Source organism: Erythrolamprus reginae, chromosome Z (genome assembly GCF_031021105.1).
Source record: "Erythrolamprus reginae isolate rEryReg1 chromosome Z, rEryReg1.hap1, whole genome shotgun sequence".
Classification (NCBI taxonomy): Eukaryota; Metazoa; Chordata; class Lepidosauria; order Squamata; family Dipsadidae; genus Erythrolamprus; species Erythrolamprus reginae.
In genome coordinates, this window is record NC_091963.1 from 63,926,956 (window position 1) to 63,943,653 (window position 16,698).

At 44.4% G+C, this 16,698-nt stretch overlaps 1 protein-coding gene across 1 annotated transcript; it reads left to right on the top strand.

Annotated features, from left to right (window-relative positions):
- Positions 1-1,027: 1,027 nt before the first annotated feature.
- Positions 1,028-16,196, top strand: MPLKIP (M-phase specific PLK1 interacting protein). Its single transcript, XM_070730121.1, has 2 exons — positions 1,028-1,465; positions 15,561-16,196. The coding sequence occupies exons 1-2, from the start codon at positions 1,109-1,111 to the stop codon at positions 15,765-15,767; spliced, it is 564 nt and encodes a 187-aa protein (XP_070586222.1). The 5' UTR covers positions 1,028-1,108; the 3' UTR covers positions 15,768-16,196.
- Positions 16,197-16,698: the final 502 nt, after the last annotated feature.

The window sequence follows — 16,698 nt, forward strand, 5'->3', positions numbered from 1 at the left end:
CTACCCACAGCGAAGCATAAAAGGGAGCTTAGAAGGAAACAATATAGAAAAATAACGTTGCAGTTTTGCCGTCCCATTTTAGTCATCTTTCAGATTGATCGATCAGCAAAACATGAAAGAGGAATATTACTTCACAACCCAAGCACGCACAACTTATTTGACCCCTATGACAACCATTGAGTGTTATACCACGTGATTCTTGAAAAATGTATCTCTTTTTTTATGTATACTGAGAGCATATGCACTAAGACAAATTCCTTGTGTGTCCAATCACGTTTGGCCAATAAAGAATTCTATTCTATTCTCAGAAGCTAATCCCTCCAAAAATCAGCCACAAAGCCTATTTACTTGTTTATTTATTAGATTTGTATGCCGCCCCTCTACGTAGACTCGGGGCGGCTAACAACAATAATAAAAACAGCATGTAACAAATCTAATATTTAAAACCACTAAAAAACCCTTATTAAAAACCAAACATACACACAAACATACCATGCATAAATTGTATAGGCCTAGGGGGAAGGAATATCTCAGTTCCCCCATGCCTGACGGCAGAAGTGGGTTTTAAGGAGCTTACAAAAGACGAGGAGGGTGGGGGCAATTCTGATCTCTGGGGGGAGCTGGTTCCAGAGGGCTGGGGCCGCCACAGAGAAGGCTCTTTCCCTGGGTCCTGCCAAACAACATTGTTGGAACGCGTCCAAATATAGCACATTAGAGAAATTCCGTACCAAGAAAAGACTCTAGATATTGAGATACTACCAGCAAGTGGCCAACGTAAAACTCCAATATACTGGAATAAATAAATGAAAAAATTGTCAATTATACTGAAACTTTAAATTTCTACCACACGCCCCTACTAAAAGTTGTGATTCGATAAATGTAAACGATTCGATTAATGCATCCTACGTATTGCAAAAACGTTAAGAACACGCAAATCAAATGCTTCGATTTCTAATTCACGCGGGTGAATTAGCCTGTATCGCGAAACGGAAGACACTCGGCGGAGCAGTTTCAAAGGAGAGCTGCAAACGAATCGACCCGGAACTCCTCCCGAGTTTACTAGGCGAAGGAAATCGGCGGTTGCTGTTGGGGCCTCTACGAGATCGCCATGTATCAGCAAGGCTTTCGGCCTCCCACCCCGCCCTCTTCAAGTGGCTCCGGGTTTCTGAGTCCTGCCTCTGGAGGAGCCTCTCCACAAAGTTACCGAAGCCCTCGACACATGTTGCCTTACGGATCCCGCTCGCGGCCGTACGACATTTCTCCTCGCTCTCCCCGCTTCCAAGCTTGTGGGGATGGTGGAGGTTGGTTTGGAGGCTCGGCAAAGGCGCACACACCAAATAGATCCCACAGTGCCAGTCCCAGTCATCTGGCTCCCTATAATAGCGGCAGGTCCCCTGGAGGAGCATTTTACCAGCAGCAGCCCTTCAAGCAACTGCCTTCGGGGGGCTGCCAGATATACAACCAGGTATTTCTTAGGGGGAAGGGAGGGTAGACATAATCGGATTCAGCCATTCAGGCTTTGTGCGCCTAAACTGAGGAGTCCTTGGTGTTAAGCATGCTTTTTTCCCCCACGTCTGTTTAGTATTCTGTCAGTATATATGTTATGTTTTTTATTTTATTTATTTTGTTAAGTACGTATTAGTAGTATACAAATAAATAAAATTGTGTATATACATGATATTGGTACTAATAAGAGAGAAACTAGGACAGGGACAGTAGACACGCTGGTGCACTTATGCGTGCCCCTTACTGACCTTTTAGAAATCGGGTGAGGTCAACAGTGAATAGTCTAAGGGTAAAGTTTTGGGTGTTTGATGATGAAACAATAGTCTGGTAGTGAGTTCTACAGTCTAGCATTAACTCTGAGTTTGTATCTGTTATGCGCTTGTGTATTGTTGTGGTTGAAGCTGAAGTAGTGGTTGACAGGAGGGATGTTGTAGCAGATGATTTTATGGGCTAAACAGAAGTCGTGTTTAAGGCAGCGAAGTTCTAGGCTTTCTAAGCTTACGATTTCGAGTCTGGTTGTGTATGGTATTCTGTTGCGAGTGGAGGACTCTTCTTGTAAAGTATCTTTGGACGCTTTCTAATATACAGTATTTATGTCCAAAATCTGGTGTGGGTTCCAGACAGATGAGCAGTATTCAAGGATTGGTCTGGTGAAAGTTTTGTATGCTTTGGTTAGTAGAGTGAAATTATCTGAAAAGAAGCTATGTAGAATTAGGTTAACAACTCTTGAAAACCTTTTTGCAATGTTTTGCAGTGGCTTTGGCACTTAGGTCATTCTGTTTGACTATTTCAAGGTCTTTTACGGAGTGAAGGTTGTCTATCCCATTGGAAAGCGCTAAATTTAACTGTCCTGCGCAAGGCACTGTGAGAGCAGTTGGCAGGCCATGGAAGTGGCAAGAGCAGCAGCGCCAGTGCAACCAGGCCCAGCCAGTGTCTCAGGGTGGAGAGTAAATTGCACATCTCCCTGAGCAACTGAGATATGTGCAGCATCAACAAGGGCCTGAAGAAGCACCCATGAGACTCAGCAAGTACATGGGCACATCGTTCCTGCTCTGGAATATGGAGCAAATCTCCCTCCCCCATCATCACCCTTATCTTCTCAGGACAGGCAAGGAGTGATTGTAAGGGGAGCGTGAGGGGCGGGGCCAGCCAGTGGTAGGTTCAGCTGACAGGAGCCACAGCAGGGTCGAAAGAGCCATGGGTTACTGACACTGTCTGAGAAGTGGCAGCTTAGTCTACAGGAGAAAAACTAGAAAGCAATGTAGAAAGAATCTCCTTAGTTTTTAGAGACTAAAAAAGAGGGATTTGAACTAATCATTTATGAAGATTCTCAATCATCCAAGTAATGGTTATTCCAAAGGTGCTTTTCAAAAGGCAACTGGATTTTCTTCATTTTTTTCCTTGAGAACTTCTCATCCAAGAAGCTTCTGACAGAATGTTGGGGAACAGAACATATTTTGTATTCATCTGGTTGTTAGCATTTTGAAAATCGATCAGTTAATTCTCCAAGAGCTTGAGTCTCCCTGGGGATTTATCTGTTCTTTCAGGGTCACCTAAGTCAGAGTGCAAATGAATGTGGAACCTTCTTGGGATTGCTGAAAGGATTGTGCTGTAGACAGGAGATATAGGTGGCGTTATATCCCTCTCCCTCTGTAGACAGGGCTGTTCAATTTTAACATAGATGGCCTCTTTGATCCCTCTTTCAAATCAGTGGTGTTAAGTTTCCAGAATGTGGATTTCACTTCAAAACTGAAATGAGTGACTTTTCTCAGATGGACTGCTGAATCTTGCCCTAGGGGGTTTGTTCTGAAAAAGTACAACACCAATTATATTTCTAAGTTATTAACCATTATGCCAAAGTGCTTCCTTCTTTCTTGGTGCATTTTTCTATAAGCCAAGAAAACCTTGTATAGCCAATCAGATGTTAACAAAAGAAAATTAAAACCAAAACATAAACATATATAAATTTCAGACTTCTTCCCCCCCTCTAAATAGTACGTTTCCATTTTGTTTTTTACTTTAAAATATGGTATGTGCACTGTGCATAGGGATTTGTTCATAGGTTTTTTTTATAGTCCGGCCCTCCAATAGTCCGAGGGACAGTGAACTGGCCCCCTATGGTAAAAGTTTGGGGACCCCTGCTCTAATGTATAGATCTGGACATGTCTCACTGCACTGTACTGCATATACCACATTGCTCAGTTATGTCTGAATGTTTTATCCTGGAGCAGATAAGCTTCTTCCTTAATTTATTGTTAGGTTTAAAGCATGCATATATATGTTGTTGGTTGAAAATACTTAGGATTTTCAGATCTTTCTGCAGTGTATGAAATGACAACATTGCTTTGTTCTTTGTTCTCTTCTTTGTCTGTTATAGAGTAGTTTGTACTGGATCTTTTTATGGATTTGATGAAGGTCCAGTTGGGATAGCCACAAGTTCGAAAGACTTCTTTGATATCATTAAATTCTTATTCTTTTTCCTACTTATTTATTTATTTATTTATTTATTTATTATTAATTTGACTTTATGCTGTCTAATCCAGTGGTGCTCAGGGCAGCATACAAAATATAAAACACAATATAATATAATAATAGAAGAAATCAATATTAAAATGAAAACTAAACATTAAGATAATAAATCAATAAAATCCTATTAAAAAACCCACAACAAACCAATCAATCAACATACATACCTAACCTATTGACACAGATTCGGCCATGATAGATGGTAGTATTCAGGACCCCCAGGCCTGCCGGCAAAACCAGGTGCTCAGTAGGGTGAGTGGCCAGTAGGGTGGGAGCAGTACGGACATCGGGGGGGGGGGGTTGGTTCCATAGAACTGAGGTAGCCACAGAAAAGGCCCTCCCTCACGGCCCTGCCAACCAGCATTGCTTAGTTGATAGGACCCAGAGAAGGCCAATCCTATGAGATCTTATTGGTCTCTGAGAGGTATGCAGCAGGAGACTGTCCCGAAGACAGTTTCCTGGTACCAAAGGCTCAGTGGTTTAGGCTTCTGATCATTCCTATTTTGTGATCAAAACACTTCCTAATACTTCCCCCCCCACCTGCAGGCTGTGCAGCCTCTTACAGACCAATACCTTAGGCTACAGAATTTCCTCCTATCTCCTAAGTGTAACTATGTACATATCTAAAATGCTATACAGTATATGTAACACTTTACCCTAATTGTTGTTCTTGAATGTATGTCTTTATGTTTTATTTGTTTATATATATGTCATTACTTTTTCCTTTTTCTTTTTGTCTTTTTCTTCTTGACATAAATATTTAATAAAAAATTTAAAAAAGAAGACTTGAGATTCTGTGGGACTTCCAGTTTCAGATAGGCAGATATTAGCCAATCTGTCATATATTATGGTAATTGATATGGACCAGATCACTGCAGTGGTAGTGAGCGAGGAATATGAGGGAATCAGAAAAATCTATACATATCTATATACCGTATTTTTCGTATAAGATGCACCTTTTTTCGTATAAGATGCACCTTTTTTCACCCTTAAAAGAGGCTGAAAATTTGGGTTCATCTTATACTCTGAATGTAACTTTTTCAAAGCTTCTTTTTTTCACCCCTTCAGAGGGGCTAATGATATTTTTGGCTTGTGGGCTTTTTTTTCATTGCTATTCCCTTCGAATAAGGTTTTTTTTAGCCCTAACCAGTGGATAAAATAAAGTTCTGAAGCTGACCAGACCAAGGAGGCTAGCCAGAAGAATACCTGATAGGCAGATTTTTCCTCCCATTTTCCTCCCCCAAAACTAGAGTGCTTCTTATACTCCAGTGCGTCTTCTATCAGAAAAATACGGTAACTATCATATTTTTCAATGTATAAGACGCACCGGTGTATACAGGGCCGCCATCAGGAATTTTGGAGGCCCATACAGCCTAAGTGTCTGCCCCCCCCCCCCGCCATTTTAAAACTACTTTTTTAAAGTTTTTAAGAAGATGTTAGATAATCATCTGAAAATAGCTGTAAATAAAACCCGATGTTCCCAGAATTAATTTTATTCATAAGATTATGATAGCAACAACTTGACCTTAGTTTTACTGGAACTATAGAATAATCATATAATAACCGCTGATGTTACAGGCCGTATAACTATATAAAGAAGGAACTGTGAGGATAACAGTTCAAAAGGGACGGGGGTGGTGTTTGTTATGGTGTGTTGTTTTGTTGCTTGTCTTATAAAATGCAAATACAAAATTTAAACAAACAAATAAGTATATTGTAAAATGATAGATTATGTACTATCTTATTTTTTTAATGTTTACATAATAACTACTTTTTTTAAAAAAAATCATCTGTCTGAAGTAGTGTAGGATTCCTGTCTAAGCAGGGGGTTGGACTAGAAGACCTCCAAGGTGCCTTCCCACTGTTATTCTATTCTAATTATCCAGGGGGTTGTGTAGTTATCAGTGGTATTAAAATAGGAGCTGTTAAAAAAAAACCAAATACAATTTCATATTGCTTCACATTTCAATATCCTTTTCGATCTAGTTTTTACGCCCATCGGTGAACGCAGGTCTGAACGAGCCCGTGGTATCCAAGTTAATTTCAAAGTACACTGCTCAAAAAAAAGGGAAGGGAACACTTAAACAACACAATATAAACTCCAAGTTGTCAATCAGCGTTGCTTCCTAAGTGGACAGTTTGATTTCACAGAAGTTTGATTTACTTGGAGTTATATTGTGTTGTTTAAGTGTTTCCTTTATTTTTTTGAACAGTGTAGATCAGGGGACCCCAAACTTTTTACACAGGGGGCCAGCTCACTGTCCCTCAGACTGTTGGAGGGCCAGACTATTAAAAAAACGTGTGAACAAATCCCTATGCACACTGCACATACCTTATTTAAAGTAAAAAACAAAATGGGAACAAATACAATATTTAACATTTATTCTTCCTCTTTCTTTCTCTCTCTCTCCCTTTCTCTCTGTCCTTCTGTCTTTCTAATTCTCTCTCTCTCTCTATCTCTCTCTCTGTCCTCTTTTTCTCTTTCTCTCTTTCTTTCTTTCTCTCTCTTCTCTCTTTCTCTCACTCACTCTCTTTCTATCTCTCCCTCTTTCTCTCTCCCTCTCTGTCTCCTCCTTTCTCTCTCTCTCTCCCTTTCTATCTCTCTTCTTCCTTTCTCTCTCCCTCTCTATCTTTCCCTCTTTCTCTCCCCCTCTCTCTTTCTTTCTCTCTCTCTTCTCTTTCTCTCACTCACTCACTCTCTTTCTATCTCTCCCTTTCTCTCTACCTTTCTTTCTCTTTCTCTCTCCCTTTCTCTGTCCCTCTTTCTTTCTTTCTCTCTGTCCCTCTCTTTCTTTCTCTCTGTCCCTTTCTTTCTTTCTCTCTGTCCCTCTTTCTTTCTCTCTGTCCCTCTCTTTCTTTCTCTCTGTCCCTCTCTTTCTTTCTCTCTGTCCCTCTTTCTTTCTCTCTGTCCCTCTTTCTTTCTCTCTGTCCCTCTCTTTCTTTCTTTCTCTCTGTCCCTCTCTTTCTCTCTGTCCCTCTTACTTTCTCTCTGTCCCTCTCTTTCTTTCTCTCTGTCCCTCTCTTTCTTTCTCTCTGTCCCTTTCTTTCTTTCTCTCTGTCCCTCTTTCTTTCTCTCTGTCCCTCTCTTTCTTTCTCTCTGTCCCTCTCTTTCTTTCTCTCTGTCCCTCTCTTTCTTTCTCTCTGTCCCTCTTTCTTTCTCTCTGTCCCTCTTTCTTTCTCTCTGTCCCTCTCTTTCTTTCTCTCTGTCCCTCTCTTTCTCTCTGTCCCTCTTACTTTCTCTCTGTCCCTCTCTTTCTTTCTTTCTCTCTGCCCCTCTCTTTCTTTCTCTGTCTTATCTCTCCTTCTCTCACTCACTCTCTTTGTATCTCTCTCTTTCTCTCTCTCCTTCTCTATCTCTCCCTCTTTCTCTCTCACCCTTTCTATCTCTCCCCTTCCTTTCTCTCTCTTTCTCTCTCCCTTATTTTTTCTCTCTCTCTCTTTCTCTCTCATGCACCACACCAGCAGCAGAGAGAGAAAGAGAGAGGCAGAGATCGGGCGCGTTACCAGGTGGTGCAGGCGGTGTGGGGCCAGACGCTGGGTGCCGGGGGACGCAGGGGGAGGGTGAAGGGGTGGACGTGGCTGCTGCTTCTCAGCTGCAGAGCCGAACGGGGGCGGAGATCAACGGCGGGGTCCGGCGCTGGGGCCATGCGGGACCGCTTATCCAGGCGGGCGTGGACCGGCAAGCCGCCCTCCGCTCTCTCTCTTTCTCTCTCATACACCACGCCAGCAACAGAGAGAGAAAGAGAGAGAGCGGAGGGCGGCTTGCTTTTTCTGTGAATGTTGGGAGAAAGAGGTGGTTTTTCCTTACTAATTTTTGGTAATAAAAACTGGCCTGCCCCTCAAAATGTTATGAATAGTCAATAGTCAATCAGAACCTATTGTCTTGTTTTAATTTGTATATACTGCAATAATTTTTTTCTAAAAAAAAAAAAGAATAGTCAATCAGAAGCATCTGTGATGAAATAGAGATTCATGACAACTTATTTGATAATATACCGTATTTTCCGGCGTATAAGACGACTGGGCATATAAGACGACCCCCTAACTTTTCCAGTTAAAATATAGAATTTGAGATATACTCACCGTATAAGACTACCCCTCTTCTGACGCACACCAAATAAAAAGGTAGTTAGGTTTGTGAAAGGAAACATTGTCAAAATTCACTCTGGGCTTTTCTTCCCGTTTACAACAGGCACTTGCAGGCCTGAAAAATATAATTATTAAAAATATAATCTTTAAAAATAAGGGGTGAATTTATTTTTTTCAAACCCCAGTGAAAGCCTGGGGGGGGGGTTTTGGGGGGGGGGGGTGTCTCCACTTATTCATTTATCTCCTGCCCCTTCGTGAAATGCTGAACTGAATCATTTCTAGACTCTGTGCAGTTTAATAGCAAAATTGTGCATGCTATTTCTAGGAGGAAAGCATTCCAATCAATGGGAATTGCATTGAGAAGACATTATAGATGCATTAAATGTCTGCGTTGTATTTTTAGAAATGCAAAGGGTAGTCAGTGATCAACACTGTTGCTATGGGTGGGGGGAAAGTACTGGTTTGCCCTGAAACAATGGAAAATACAATGCAGAAAGGTATGCTGTGAAGGGACAAACAAATGAGGAAGGAGACCGTAGCTACAAACACAGACTGGAGATATATACAACAGAAAAAAAGGAAGGAAGCCAAATATTAATAATTGTAATACGTAATATTGTGATTAGTTTTGGTTTTTGCTTAACAATAGTATATGGCCAATATACTTGTAAACCACAGTACAGTGGTACCTCGAGATACGAGTTTAATTCGTTCCGGACCTGGGCTCTTAAGTCGAGCAGCTCTTATCTCGAACGACTTTTCCCCATAGGAATTAATGTAAATAATTTTAATTGGTTCCAGCCCTCAAAAAACTCACAAAGTTAGTCTAAATTATGCAGAAAGACATGTTTTTAATGAAGAAATGTACATGTACATATAAATGAATAATGAAGTTTCTTTCACTTAACTTGTAAACTTTCTTAAACTTTTAAATTTACATATGTTCAACTTCTCTGCCACCCAATCCTGTAGGACAGAGGTCCCCAACCCTTTTTGCACCAGGGACCGGCTTTAAGCGATCAAGAGAGGAATGGGTGAATGAATGGACAGAGGGTGGGAAGGAAGGAAGGAAAGAGGGAAGGGACAGGAACAGAGGAAGGAAGCAAGAAAACTTATGAAAGGGGAGAGTAAGAGAGGAATGAGTGAAGGGAGGGAGGGAGGGAGGGAAGAAGGTGGGAAGGAGAAAGAAAAGAAGAAATAGAGGAAGGGAAGGTAAAAGAGAGAAAGAAAAAGAGCAAGCAAGAAAGAAAGAAAGAAAGAAAGAAAGAAAGAAAGAAAGAAAGAAAGAAAGGGGGAAGGGACAGGAACAGAGGAAGGAAGCAAGGAAACTTATGAAAGGGGAGAGTAAGAGAGGAATGAGTGAAGGGAGGGAGGGAGGGAAGAAGGTGGGAAGGAGAAAGAAAAGAAGAAATAGAGGAATGGAAGGTAAAAGAGAGAAAGAAAAAGAGCAAGAAAAAGAAAGAAAGAAAGAAAGAAAGAAAGGGGGAAGGGACAGGAACAGAGGAAGGAAGCAAGGAAACTTATGAAAGGGGAGAGTAAGAGAGGAATGAGTGAAGGGAGGGAGGGAAGAAGGTGGGAAGGAGAAAGAAAAGAAGAAATAGAGGAAGGGAAGGTAAAAGAGAGAAAGAAAAAGAGCAAGAAAGAAAGAAAGAAAGAAAGAAAGGGGGAAGGGACAGGAACAGAGGAAGGAAGCAAGGAAACTTATGAAAGGGGAGAGTAAGAGAGGAATGAGTGAAGGGAGGGAGGGAGGGAAGAAGGTGGGAAGGAGAAAGAAAAGAAGAAATAGAGGAAGGGAAGGTAAAAGAGAGAAAGAAAAAGAGCAAGAAAGAAAGCTGCAAGCACCCCCCCGAGCCCCCCAGGCCGGCTGCAACCTTTTAAAACACGCGCGCCGCTTCGCAGCTGTCTCCTGAAGCCGAACGCGGAAGTTAGCGTTTGGCTTCAGGAGACAGCTCCTTGGCGCTTGTATCTCGAATTTGGGCTTGTAAGTAGAACAAAAATATCTCTCCCCTCCCAGCTCTTATCTCGAGTTGCTCTTAAGTAGAGCAGCTCTTATGTCGGGGTTCCACTGTATATAGCATAGCGGTACCTGTGAATCATTTAACAAGCCAAAATTAAACGGCAGGAACTGCGGGGGGTAGCCAGCATACGCTCCGGCTAACGAGCCCTTGCCGCGGCTATCCGCCGCTTCTTTCTTCTTCGCCTCGCCTCCATTACTCCCGCCGCCGCCTTTGCCTCTTGCCCGGCGGGGAGAGCAAAGGTGACGGCGGGAGTAGCGTAGGCGAGGCGGAGAAGAAAAAAGCGGCGGATAGCTGGCGAGGCGCCGGCTAGAGGGCTGGACTTCGCCGCTTTGCTGCCGCTCCCACCGCCGGCTTTGCTGGGGTTGAGCGCCACGCCCGGCGGCAGGAACTGCAGGGGGTAGCCGGCGTACGCTCCGGCTAACGAGCCCTTGCCGCGGCTATCCGCCGCTTCTTTCTTCTCCGCCTCACCTCCGCTACTCCCGCCGCCACCTTTGCTCTCCCCGCCGGGCAAGAGGCAAAGGCGGCGGCGGGAGTAGCGGAGGCGAGGCGGAGAAGAAAGAAGCGGCGGATAGCTGCGGCAAGGGCTCGTTATGCCGGCTACCCCCCCCCCACAGTTCCTGCCACCGGGCGTGGCGCTCAACCCCAGCAAAGCCGGCGGTGGGAGCGGTAGCAAAGTGGCGAAGTCCAGCCCTCTAGCCGGCGCCTCGCCAGCTATCCGCCGCTTCTTTCTTCTCCGCCTCGCCTCCGCTACTCCCGCCGCCACCTTTGCTCTCCCCGCCGGGCAAGAGGCAAAGGCGGCGGCGGGAGTAGCGGAGGCGAGGCGGAGAAGAAAGAAGCGGCGGATAGCTGTGGCAAGGGCTCGTTATGCCGGCTACCCCCCGCAGTTCCTGCCGCCGGGCGTGGCGCTCAACCCCAGCAAAGCCGGCGGTGGGAGCGGTAGCAAAGCGGCGAAGTCCAGCCCTCTAGCCGGTGCCTCGCCAGCTATCCGCCGCTTCTTTCTTCTCCGCCTCGCCTCCGCTACTCCCGCCACCACCTTTGCTCTCCCCGCCGGGCAAGAGGCAAAGGCGGCGGCGGGAGTAGCGGAGGCGAGGCGGAGAAGAAAGAAGCGGCGGATAGCCGCGGCAAGGGCTCGTTATGCCGGCTACCCCCCGCAGTTCCTGCCGCCGGGCGTGGCGCTCAACCCCAGCAAAGCCGGCGGTGGGAGCGGCAGCAAAGCGGCGAAGTCCAGCCCTCTAGCCGGCGCCTCGCCAGCTATCCACCGCTTCTTTCTTCTCCGCCTCGCCTCCGCTACTCTCGGCGCCGCCTTTGCTCTCCCCGCCGGGCAAGAGGCCGGGCGAGCAGGCCGAGGCGCTGGAACGGCGGGCAGGTGGCGCTCGGCACCCGGAATCCCGTCTTCTCGACACCGCCCGAGCTCCCTCCGGAGCCTGGAATCAGTATCCGGCGTATAAGACGACCCCCCACTGTGGAAAAGATTTTCAGGGGTTAAAAAGTCGTCTTATACGCCGGAAAATACGGTACTTATTTGTTTCTAAGCTGCCTCTGAATTTGCTTTTTCTGCTTCCATACTTAATCACATACAGGAGATTCTGATTAGGGGAGATGAGTGGAGAGAGTATTTATTGTATTGTCTCTTCTTATATGATAGGAATTCTGTATGACACTATTAAAAATCACCCAATCCATCATCATTTTTTTTCCATTAAAAAAGAAACGACACCATAAAACCACGAACTGCCAATGTCACAACTTGTTCTACTCAAGTTCCCCTGAAAAAACACTACAGTCTTACAAATGTAAAAATATATACAAATTTTGTATTTTATATTATCCAAGATGACCCATTCAATCTCATAATGGTGCTGCTGTCAGGAAGCCACACAGGGACCAATCACTTGGCCATCTTTATCCATCACACAAGTGCCTCTAAAGATGGACTTTTCTGCAAATAAATCCCAAAATGACCATTTTCTTCAAGCTCATACTCTCTAGATTGAAAATACACTGTAAGAATTCCCATGTATTGATCATGCTGTGTGGAAATATATTGAGTCCGCCAGGCATGGAAAAAGCTGCTGTAGAAAATGCATGCTAGTCCTGCACAGCTTTTTGAGCAAAAATAATTTAGAAGCAGCAGCCAAAATTGTGTTAGGGAAGCCCATGCCATTTTTTTTCAAACGATTTAAATTAGCAAGAATCAGACAGTCGCATTGGAAACTGTTAATCTGCAGTTTTAAGAGAACATGGCTTTAAGAGAACATCACTTTAGTTATATCTGAGTCTTCAAAGAGGGGTGGCATACAAATCTAAATAATAATAATAATAATAATAATAATAATAATAATAATAATAATAATAATAATAATAATATCAAGCTGACTTGACCAGTCACAAAAGGAACACAGGTAATCTTCGACTTGGAACAGTTAATTTAGTGACCTGCAAAGTTACAGCATCACTAAAACAAAAGATGACTTATGACCATTTTTCACAATTATGACCAGTGCAGCATCCCCATGGCCATGTGATAGAAATATGGGAGCTGGGCAACTGGTTCATACCATTGCAGTAGCTCAGGGGTCGTTTTGCAACTTTCTGACAAGCAAAGTCAATCAGGGAAGCCTGATTCACTTAACAACCTTGTTACTTAACAACTGCAGTGACTCACTTAACAACTGTGGCAAGAAAGGTCATAAAGTGAGGCAAAATTCACTTGCAATGGAAACTCTGGCCTCTACTGTGGTCCTAAGTAGAGGACTACCTGTAGTCAGAACTTGGCAGTGATTAGAACCCAGGTCTCCCCGGGTTCTAGTCCAACACCAGACCCAGGTCTCTTAAGGCACCATTGAATAAAAATGCACGCATTTTTAATCGGGAGTTGGTAAAATTAATTCCAGATTAACCGCCAGCCCACTCACCGCGGCTTGCTGGAAAGCCCCCTTGGTGTAGGTGCCGCCCCCTCGGTAGCCGATGGCCGGGATTTCGCGGCTGAGCAGGGCGCACTTGTGCTGCCACTGCTGCGGCCGGGCGGGAGGCGTGATGTAGTCCACGTGGGGCACCACGTTGTTCTTGGAGGAGAAAGTCACGATGGCCACCCGCGTGGCCGTGGCCACCACCGGGAAGTCGGAGAGCAGCTTCTTGACGAAGCGCAGCTCGCTGAGGAAGTTCGCCTGGCCCACACTCGACGACTCGTCCACCAGGAAGACCAGCTCCAAGCGGTCGCTCTTCTCTCGCAACTGCCTCACCTGCTGCTTGAAAGCCCGCCCGAGTTTCTCCACTCGGTTGCCCGCCGCTGCAGCGGGAGACTCCGCCAACGACGTCCCGGCGGCACCCGTCTTGAACGGAGCCGAGAGCGCCGCTAGGGAGCTCAAGTTGAAGGGGCAGTAGAGGTTGCGCGGCTGCCCGGGCGTCCACGCCAGAGCCCCGACGACCCACAAGCACATCCCGGCGAGCCACCACATCCCTCCGGGCTCGTCCTCCCGTCTATGATTAAAGTCCTTTAAAAAAAAATTCCCTCGAGTTTCCTCACGTCGGGCCCATGCCTTTCCCCCCCAGACGGCGGGGTCGAAATCTCAGTCGCCTCACCACGGCGCGCACGTGGCGAGGGCTGGCGCGCGTTTGTCTCGGTTTGGCGCTTCCCCGCTTAAAAATAAAATAAAATTATAATTACCCTCCTTTCGCCGCCCCCCTTGTAAGCCCTTCTCTACCTCTCTCTTTCTCTCTCTGCTGCTGGTAAAGGCAGGCAGCCGGCAAAAGAGGGAGGGTACAGACTGGGCATGTGCAAGGAGCCGCTGACTGCGGGCCCCAATTTGCCCAGGGCCCGGTACGGCGCTCCCAGTAGTACCCGTCTATCGGCGGCCCTGGGTGTATAAGACGCACCTAGATTTTAGAGGAGGAAAACAAGGAAAAAAGTATTCTGAACTAAAAGGTGTAGTATATTGTTTAATAAAATTCCAGTGTAACAGAATACTTTTTAAAACCATGTACACTTTTTAAAACCATGTACACTTTTACCAAACTTCAAACTTGAGAGCTTCAAGACTTGTGGACTCCAACTCCCAGAATTCCTTAATCAGTCAGGCTGGCTCAAAAATGGAAGTTGAGTCCACAAGCCTTAAACTTGCCAGGTTTGAAGATCCTTGCATCCCAACCCAGGGGTCTTCAAACTTGACAGCTTCAAGGCTTATGGACTTCAACTCCCAGAATTCCTCTGCTGCCGGGATCCACCTCCGAAAGTGATTTGCTGCATTGCCAGATGAAAAAGGCCCAGTTCTGTGTCTCTGAAGGGCCAAGCAGTTTATCCTCATCCCCTTCTCCCGGCTCCAGCCGAAAACCTGACTGCGGTGCTTCTCTGTTGCCCACCACTCTACGCACCTTTCACCCTAAATGACCCTCAATTCTCCCTCTCCGTTGCCTTTGTTTGCCTTTTCTTTTCCCTGGCTGGCCTCTGTCCCTACAATGACAACTGCCCCGTTCAATTGTAAGGACCGGCCTTACTTGCCGCAGGAACCCTGTCCTTTCCACTGCACACACACTTTCCTTCCCTGCCATCCCCACCCAGAACCGAAACCCAGGTGGCTTATGGCAGCTCTGCTTGACGCTGAGGAGGAAGGATGAAGTGGGTCTGAGAAGAACGCAGCACTGCCTGTTTGCCTCAGCTTCCATTAGAACCAGCGGTGGCAAAAGTAGCAGCCTCCTGTCCTCACCATGCTGGGAGGAAATGATGTCAAGGCCACTGAGCCAAGTTAGTTTACAGAGGAGGAAGTAGCAGCAGCATTTGAGGTTGCTACAGTCGCTGTTGATTCAAGGCCAGGAAAGAGTTGCAAGTGCCGCGCTGCTCTCCTTGGTGGCCGTGAAGAGGAAGGAAAGGTGGGCACTCTCGGTCTCTCCATGCGAGATGAACCTACCAAGGGAGATCGGCGACCGCCGGTATTCCAAAACTGGTGTCCTCCCCTCTGAATGCTGGGTGCCCCACCCATCTCTAGGGCCGAGCCGCTGGCCTCCAGCCAACAAAGGCTGCCACCACTGCTGCTGACCACCGCCCAACTTCCCCCATCCCATGCAATGTTCGGTGTATAAGATGCAACCAGGTTTTGACATACTTTTTTGCATCAAAAAGGTGCGTCTTATACACCGAAAAGTACGGTAATTGTTTAATTAGAACTACAGTATTTATAATTTTCTATACTTGTTTTAATATATTATTTAAGCATTCACCATCTCAGTATTTTTCTTTGGTTATAATTTTTAAGTGTGAATATAAAATAATAGCTAGTTAATAATGTGTATAAATTGAATTTTTAGGATGGATGGAGATATTGAAGAACTTATATAAAGTTGATACTGAATGCAAAAATATATATTTATTTTAATTAACAAATGTTAACTATGTTCTTTTCTTTTGTTTCATGATTTCTCTCGAAGGGATCACCCCGAATATTGACTCCATTTGGTACACCACATAGGAAAGAGAAAATACTGTCCAATGATGATGTGGAGAATTATTATAAACCTTCAATGCTTGAAGATCCATGGGCTGGCCTACAACTAGTGTCTGTTACTGATGTTAACCAACAATTCAGTTTTGAACAAGCAACACCTTGTGGTAGAAAAGGGAGATATTTCAGCTAAAGAACTGACAAGTTAAACATGTTTGTGAGATTCTGATATGTTTGTGAGAAACTGAAATAGAATTGCCTTTCTCAGGATTATCATTAAGCAAGTACATTTTAATTTCTATACTTTTGTTCTGGCTTTTTGACACGAGTGAGTCTTTATACCGAAAGAAGATACTTTTACACTTCTGGATATATAGAACAGAAATACTAAAAATGCACTCTTAGACATTCTTTAATTAGTTTGACATTTTTACGGGTCTTACTAAGCAAATTGTTTAAAATTGTAAGCTTCTTGAGAAAATGTCAAAAGGATAATTTTAAAATAAAATATATTAGTTTGTATTACAAATATTTTACCATTTTTGTTCATCATACTTCAACCTGTATGATTAAAATCCTTTGGGTTGAGTTGAGGTTTTTTAAATAAATGTGGATAATGAAATATTGAATGTGCTTCTAAATTGCATGTTCCCAACCAAGGTAATTCACAGTGAAATCTATATACCCTATTAATAGATATGAAAATATACTGTAGCGGGTGTCATAAAATAGGAAGACCATTTATTTATTCATTCATTCATTCATTCATTCATTCATTCATTCATTCATTCATTCATTCATTCGACTTCTGTGCCGCCCAATCACGAAGGAATCAGAAGAGAAAAAAGTATAGAAACATGGCAACATTACAAGTTCAAGATAGTTGATTAAAACAAATAGCATGAAATATAAAAAGAGGTAGATTTTTAATATTTTCCCAAAAAACAGTTTAATCAAATTGTTAATGGTGAGAATGGATTTTATAGGTTGGGACAAAAGTCCGGCAGAATCACCTGAGTCTGGTAGAACCAAGAGTTTATTTTTGGAAGGAAGGATGGATCCAGACATAGGATGACCCTGTCTGGGAGGAAGTGACACAAGTCCTCACACACTGACAGTGCTTC